This window comes from Excalfactoria chinensis, chromosome 2, assembly GCF_039878825.1.
Source record: "Excalfactoria chinensis isolate bCotChi1 chromosome 2, bCotChi1.hap2, whole genome shotgun sequence".
Lineage (NCBI taxonomy): Eukaryota > Metazoa > Chordata > Aves > Galliformes > Phasianidae > Excalfactoria > Excalfactoria chinensis.
The window spans coordinates 65,839,183-65,847,032 of record NC_092826.1 but is presented as its reverse complement, the minus strand read 5'-3'; the positions used below and the strand labels follow the sequence as shown (position 1 = coordinate 65,847,032).

General features: G+C 53.4%; 1 protein-coding gene across 3 annotated transcripts; it reads right to left on the bottom strand.

Moving 5' to 3' along the window:
- Positions 1-405: 405 nt before the first annotated feature.
- LOC140248638 (SUN domain-containing protein 3-like) lies at positions 406-7,486 on the bottom strand. Of its 3 annotated transcripts, XM_072329511.1 has the most exons (8): positions 4,366-4,549; positions 4,153-4,213; positions 3,638-3,794; positions 3,258-3,342; positions 2,683-2,795; positions 1,769-1,939; positions 1,338-1,430; positions 406-629 (listed from the first exon to the last, which is right to left on the bottom strand). In XM_072329511.1, exons 1-8 carry the CDS (start codon positions 4,526-4,528, stop codon positions 486-488), a joined length of 987 nt encoding a protein of 328 aa, XP_072185612.1. In that variant the 5' UTR covers positions 4,529-4,549; the 3' UTR covers positions 406-485. The 3 variants fall into 3 exon arrangements, with proteins under 3 accessions (XP_072185612.1, XP_072185611.1, XP_072185613.1); XM_072329510.1 differs by lacking the exons at positions 4,153-4,213; positions 4,366-4,549 and adding an exon at positions 6,772-7,486 and having other exon boundaries at positions 442-629; XM_072329512.1 differs by lacking the exons at positions 3,638-3,794; positions 4,153-4,213; positions 4,366-4,549 and adding an exon at positions 7,125-7,486 and having other exon boundaries at positions 442-629.
- Positions 7,487-7,850: the final 364 nt, after the last annotated feature.

The window sequence follows — 7,850 nt, the reverse complement described above, 5'->3', positions numbered from 1 at the left end:
CTTTTCTAATTTTCTCCCTGCACAGCTTCACCATGTACTTGGAATAGTTGTAAGCAGCTTGCCCATTCTTCCAAATACCATAAACTCTCCTTTTGTCCCGGACTTCCAGTCAAAGATCTCTGTTCAGCCTGACCGGCCTTCTTGCCCGTTGGCGCATCTTCCGTAACTTGGTGATGGTCAGCTCCTGCACCTCTAAAATAACTTCCTACCTAAAAGTATTCCCAGCCTTCCTGGGCTCCCATGCCCTCCACAACTGCCTGCCAAGAGACCCTCTCAACCACCGTCTGAAAGAGGACAAGGTCTGCCCTCTGGAAGTCCAAGGGGGTACCAGTTCTGCTGACTCCCACCCGATGGAAAAAACCAGCATGTGAAGATCACATTTATTTTTTTTTATATATTTATTTTGAGATAAGCCAATTAGATTTCCCCTAGCCAATCAGATTTCCCCAAGCCAATCAGATTTCCCCAAACAAGATAGCTTTCCCCTAGCCAGACAGTCTTCCCCTGGCATTGTTGTCACGGGCTGGATCGCCGTGGAGCCTGAACTGGTAGAGGCAGGTGTACTCCGGGTGGCCCCAGTTGCTCAGCACTTGCAGCCTCACGTAACTGATGAGCCCAGAGAGCTTGTTCTGCAATGAGAAAAAGAAATGAAATGCGTTTTCCTCTCTTCTCTTTGACCACTGACAATGCGGGAGCGACACAGTCGCGCAACATCTTACTTCAGGCTGCCCTCCTAGGTCTTTGACACGCTGATGTGCTCCCGTAGCACAATCAAGACATTTCTTACCCTGCTCCACCTCTTTGGCCACATGAGTTTTAAGGAAACCAACAGCTACCAAAAGCTGCAGCGAATACGCAGGCAAGTTCTTTGCACTTGCTTTGAGTGTGTGCGCATGCACAAAAAACATAACATGTAATGATGTTACACTCATTAACTTCTCTAACAAGTCACCCAGGCAGAATGGACTCCCTTACGCAGCCTGTTACCGGCAACAACAAAGCCCTTGGAAAGCCACACATCTCCAGTGTGAAAGTAGCACACCAACAATATTGCATACTACGTGAGGCAGACCACTTCTGTGCCATTGCAAGCCACTTGGTCCTGGTGGTTTCTGCTGCAAGTGCAGCTGAAGCTTAGCGGTGCTAAAAGCTGTAGTAGCTCCCAAGCTTAAAAACGAGGTGGAAGCAAAAACAGCACGGCACTCCGGGCATATGCAGGTAGGAAGTGGCAGCAGAAGAAATGCCAGAGGGCTCCCATACACCTCTGGCTTGGAAGCTTCTGCCCAGCCAACCTGGTTCTCCTCTCCCACGCTTCACGCCCCTCTTTGACAGCGTACCTTCAGTTGGAAGGTCTGACCGGGAGCCTGGCCTGGAACAAAGGTGAACTCTCCCAGGAAAATTCCTTCCTCGTCCTCTTCATCCTTCAGGCCCTACGGGAAGACAGGGGTAGAGAAAACAGAACAGTGGGATGCGCTGCCGGACCAGGATCACTGAACCGCACAGGGACTGGAAGCAGAGGCGGTCTGGGACCATCCACTGTGCCACTTCCCTTTCCCTGCACCTCTCAAACTAACAACTTGCCCCATGAGTGGGAAACCTTTGCTGCATTACACTGGACAAAAAAGGAATGCTGTGGAAATGGAGCAACTCTGAGGAGCTTCTTTCTCTCCCAACGCAAGGAATGACTGCATTCCATAGTTCTCTTGGTGCTGCAACCATCCACCTCAAACGCTACGCAGAACCCCCACAGCCCAGGGGAATCACTTACATAGACAGCAAAGTCCTTGGGAGCGCTGGAGATGCTGTCTGCATGGTACGCCCCTGCTGGAATTCCATGGTTAATAGTAACTGCTGTGGGAAAGACGGCCATGGGCAGCTTGATGACGACGTGCCCTTGGCTTCCTGGGAAAGGCCAGCAGTTTCCTGGATGATTGTCAGGCTAGAAAGAGAAGAAGGAACAGTGTTCATGTGCAAAAGAGAGTCCTGGCTGGAATTCCTGCCCAGCATCAGAGGCTCTAGAGGTGTACTGGCCCATCAGCTCTGCTCCGAAGCACAGGCATACATGCATGGCAGTGAGCTGGGTGCACAACTCACTGAAGCTCTCAGGCTCCTTCTTTGGAGGAGCAACTTGCCAAAAACAAGGAGGGGCTGCAGTGGTTGAGGGGCACCTGCCAGGACAAAGAAGGGCTGACCTGCACGAGCCTTTCCTGCAAGGGGAAGCAATTGCTCCCTCTCATCCAGTCCCACCTCCTTCCACCAGCACTAGCCGGGGTTCTGGTTCAGGTAGCTCGGAGCAGTGCCATGATAGGCCGGCAAACACAACATGGGGCCCTCCTGCAGTGCACGCCCTCTGAGCCCGCCAGGGTCCACTGAGAGCCCCAGCAATCTCGCAGCCCAGATCTCTTGTGGCACCTTATGGGTTCCCCTTCAATGCCAGCCTGACAGTTCTACCATGGCTGGGAAGACAAGCAAGCTAGCCTGGCAGAAGCTTGCACAGAGGACTGGGGGCAGTCTGGCAGAAGAAATTCTCAGCGGGGATACACAGGAGGAGACTGGGGCCTTGCAAGAAGACCGTACGTAAGGCAAGCTGGGAGGTGAGGGCAAGGGTAAGGACAACCCTCTGCAGTGCTTTTGGTCCTCTCCACCCTGAACCATTCTTCTCCTGTTTCTCAGTGTTCTTACCTCAAGAATAATCTCAGGAGTCCTCATATAAGGTGTCACCAGCAACGACTTCCAAAAGACTTTCCCACTTCCAGACCAGGAGGGTGAAGTCTTGGAATGAACAACAGCAGCACCTGCAAATTAAAACAAGGGCACAGTGGTCAAGCAAGGCCAGGAGGAATCGAGGCCTGCTGACCCTGTTTTCCACATAAACAGCTGCACAGAGATGCCAGCTGCCCTTGCACTGTCCTCCTGAAAAAAGCTTCTAAGCATCATACATCCCCAACAGGGATAATTCCCTCCTTCTCTCTTGCCATTTCCCTCTGCAACACAACGCAGGGACCCACTCAACTATCCTAAAGGGCAGCATAAACTGACAGCCAGCTGAGCAATCGTAAAGTAGGAGTAGTGCTTTCCAGATGTGCTCCAGCCCACTGAAGACTCTCTCTGCAAGCACACTCTCAGGGCACAAAGCGGCCGTCCACTCCTCACCCCTTCTCCCCCACCGCTGCCCAAATGCCCATCCTGTCATAGCAGACAAGAAGTGCGTTGGAATCAACTTCTGTGGGCTGTCTGTTTTTACAGCGTAATGGCACCTGAAGTCTTGCTGGCATAATTGGGCATCCGGGATGGGCTTTCTTCCAGCTTCTCCAGTACTTGATTGATCATGTCTTGTACAGCCTGGGAAGGAAGACAAAGGAGAGCGCTCGTCAGAAGGAAAAGAAGGGGGAAAAGAGTTGCCTCCCAGCTTCCCTGCAAAGCCAGCCAAAGCAGACTTGGCTGCTCCACTTGCATTTAAGCAACGCTGGAGTTGCCTGGGAACCTCCAGAACTCTACTATGAACATTTGGCATGGGAATGGAGAGGGGCTGCTCACTCCAGTGCTCTGGACATGACTGTGGCAGGAAAGGAAAGGCTTTTTCCTGTCGGGAAGCCCCATGACAGACAGGCAGCACTCTTACAGACAGTCCTCTTACCTCGCTGGTAAAGCCTGGCAGCTCAGTTCTCCGGAAGACCTCGTGAAGAGCACGCACAGTAATGCCCCTTGCTCCCCACTGCAGGAAATTAAGCTGCCTCTGGATCTGATTCCGCTCCCCTTTGCGGCTCAGCATTCCCAGCTTGCCATCTGCCAGCCTGGAGACAGCAGGTAATGGAGAGAAGTGAACACGGCACTCTTCTCACAAGCCAAGGGACTATGAGGCAGCGAACGAGCCTCACTGCGCGTGACAACGGGGTAGCCAAGATTCGGTGGAGACTTGACTACACTGGTTGACTACACTTGATCCCGACCAAGAAGGTTCTTCCTGGGTAACTCTGGGGGATCGTGGAGCTGTAGCGGTTTGAAAGAAAAGCTGGGAGAGGAGAACGGGAAATGGAAGAAGCACGGGCACTGTGCCATGGAAGTGTGACTCGGGTAAGAAGCGGTCACGGACAAGGGGCAGAGCTCCTCTAAAGAATGGTCAAGCCAAAGGGAGATTGTTTTGTTTTTTACCTTGGATTCATTCCTGCCACAGTCTTGACCCCTTCAACAGCGCTTCCAATGCAGTAAACGCCTGTCAGGAATTCCACAAAGCACTCAATCAATTGCCTGCATAAAGACTTGGCGTTCTGCCTTGGGCTGCCCGTTCCCCTGTCCCTGGGCAGAACAAACCATGGGGGGCTTCCTAAAGAAGCATCCTCAAGTCAGAGCTCTACAGAGACTCACCGAAGGTCACCACAGCCACAGTGAACAGCACCAGGGCAACTGTTTGCCAAACCTTAGTTTGCCTACGAAAGGAGGAGAAGCGTGGTGAAGAACGGTGACGCAGGCAGTATCTGTGCAGCTCCGAAGACGACAACGGAGCAACAGATGTTTCCTTAAAACTCATGAAGGAACCACATCCTTACCAGTCCCCACGGTCGCCTTCACCTCGTTGCTCCATTTCTCTGGAGCACAGGATTGCAATGGAGTAAAAACACGCAGCTCGCTAAGGAGTGAGCCAAACCCTCTCCAACAGTGAGCCAAACCCTCTCCAACAGCTACGCTGTCAGGACCGAGAGTGGCTAAGGCGTGGGGACAAGCTGCCTCTGTGCTGAGGGCCCTTTGTGACTTCACAGTGGTCAGTGATGTCACTACAGAGGAGGCGGCGCCATGTTCTGAGGCGCAACCCAGCCTGACGGGGAACAGCTTCTGCACCTCCTGCCTGCAGGGGAAAGCTCCTATGTGGTCAGAACACCTCCTGCCAGCAGCCTGCTTGGTAGGATCCTGCTGAAGGAAGACAGGCTGGGAGCTACAAGCCGCCCTTTTCAGTCCCTTCTTTTAATGCTCTGCATCTCAGATGTCTCATTCTGGGTACCCAGACTCTTCCAATGCTTTCCTGTATCTGTCTTCCTACTGTCAGCCAGCGTTTCATTACAGCCACGGCGCAAGCAGATGTTAAGGACTGCAAATGGCAGTTCCTGTAGAAAACACCATCAGGAAAATATTGCACGTAGTTCTTCCTGCTTGTGCGAATTTCCATGCACTTAAATAAATATATGTTGTTGCCCTGTACAAGATGTCAAATCATGTCACTGCAAATTTAAAAGTAGCCCATGGGGGAATAGCACGGGGATCACAGAATCACGGCTTGGGTTGGAAGGGACCTAAAGGGTCCTCAGGCTCCAACCCCCCTGCTGCATGCACGGCTACCAACCTCCGTATCTAACACTAGACCAGGTAGCCCAGGGCCCCATCCAACCTGGCCTTGATCACCTCCTGTGATGGGGCATCCACAGCATCTCTGGGCAGCCTCCTCCAGCACCTCACCGCTTTCTCTGAAAAGGACTTCCCTGCTATCCAACCCAAATCTTCCCTCTCTCAACTTAAAACCATTTTCCCTTCACCTGCTATTATCTTCCCATGTAAAGAGTTGGCTGTCCTCCTGCCTATTGGCTCCCTTTAGGATCTGGAAGGCTGCATTAAGGTCACCCCGCCGCCTTCGCTTCTTCAGGCTGAACAAGCCCAGCTCCCTCAGCCTGTCTTTGTACGGGAGGCGCTTCAGCCCCCTGATCATCTTTGTGGCCCTCCTCTGGGTCCTGTCCAACAGCTCCCTGTCCTTCTTGTACTGGGCACCCTGGACCTGGACGCAGTACTGCAGATGGGGCCTCTCAAGGGCAGTGCAGAGAGGGACAGTCAGCTCCCTGTTCCTGCTGGCCTCCTCTCCTCTGATGAAGCCCAGGATACCATTTGCTTTCCACGCTGCAAGAGCACGCTGCTGGCTCACGTTCAGATTTTCATCCATCAGGACTCACAGATCCTTCTCCGCAGGGCTGCTCTCAAGGGCAGTGTGTACGCATGCCTGGGATTCCACTGGCCCAAGTGCAAAACCTTGCACATGGCTGTGCTGAACCTCATTAGGCTCAACCGGGCTCACCTTTTGAGTCTGCCGAGGTCCCTCTGAATGGCACCCCCTCCTTCCATTGTGTCAACCGCACCACTCAGCTTGGTGTTGTCTGCAAACTTGCTGAGCGTGCACTCAATTCCATCATCAGTGTCATTGATAAAGATGCAAAAGAGCACCAGTCCCAGCACAATCTTCTGGGGGACGCAGCTTGTTACCAGCCCGAGCATGTTACCACCTGGACACAGAACTATTGATCTCCACCCTCTCTCTGTGGCCTTTCAACCAAGGAGATCTTGGCCAATAATTCACTAAACAGCCTGAAGTTTGCTCTTCCGAACTTCAGGGTCTTGACCTCACTCTTTGCTAGGCCCGCATTCCTCGAGACCACAGACTCAACCAAGGCATGCTCAACAGCAATAGCAACAAGATCATCACTTTTCAAGCGCGCCACAGTTTCCAACTCCTCCTCCCTATTTCCCACGCTGTGTGCATTGGGACAAAGGCACTTCAGCTGGGCTTCCTTCCTCACTGCTATTCTGTAAGATCTAGTATTCCCTAGAGCAACAGCATCCCTCAGTCCTTTCCCATCCCTTTGTACTTCACCCTCTTCATCTACCAAGTTCCATAGGAACCCTCGAACTACCTGCTCAACCCCAGATGCCCTCATTTTGTCCCCTTCCCCCTTCACAATTAATTTAACGACTTTTCAAGGAGTCCCGCCAGTTCCTGCTCTGGGATCCTTTTACCACCGGAGACAGCTGAGTTTCCAGCCGCAGCCATCATGCCAGGTGCTGAGCAAATTGCCCCAGGGTCTCGCCTCCCTTCTCCGGCACTCGCTGCAGCCACAGGCTTCAACTGCCGCTTCTTCAGGCAGAGCCTCCGAGTCACCGCCGTACTTCTCACCGGGCCTTTCTGCCTGCCGCAGACCCCGCTGAGTCACGCCGTCCGGCAGGCGGCCGACAGTCCCACTAGCGGGCAGATTCCAGGCCCCGCGCCCACTGCCGTGCCGTTCCACATCCCGGCCCGGCCAACCGCCGCCCCACGCCCGGACACTCTCCCTTCTCGCTGCGCTCCGCAGCGGCTGCTTGGAGGCACGCACGGGGTGCTCCGTCGGACCAGCGCTGCCACGCGGAGGACAACGGCTCCCTGACCGGCCTAACCCCTCCAGGCGATGCGATGCGGTGCGGTGCGGAGCGCGTCTGCTCCGTGCCGAGTGCCTCCCCCAAAAGAAGCGCAGAACGGGACGGCTTGGAACGGAGCTCGGAAAGACCGCCCAGGCCGCAGCCCTGCTAAAGCGGGTTCCCTGGAGCGGGCTGCCCCAGAAAACGTCCAGGCAGAGTTGCATTAACTGTTGCCCAGGCTTTGAATTCCACAGAAGGGGACTCTGCGCCCTCGGTGAGCAGCCTGCTCCACTTCTCCGAAACCTTCACAGTCAATATTTCCTCCTGTTCGCAGGGCATTTCCAGCGATCCTCCGTGTGCCCGTTGCCCTTAATTCTGTTACTGGGCAGCAGCGAAAAAAGTCTGGCCCCACCCACTCGACTGCTGCCTGTTCGATATTCATGAGCACTGATGTGCTTAGTATGAATTTGTACCAAGTGCAGAACTGTAATTACAGAGCAGAGGAAAGGGAGAACCTTCATTTTAACGATGTTGACTCTTGTGGATTTGAGAACAAATAACTTACTCAATGTCTGCATATGTCTGTAACTTAGAAGACTGGGTGCTGAGAAAAGTGGTGCGGTCTGTGTATATTGCAAAGTCTTGGGCTGCCAAATCAGACAAGTGTCTGATGTTGCAACCTTAGAAAAGTGACTTCATAGGGC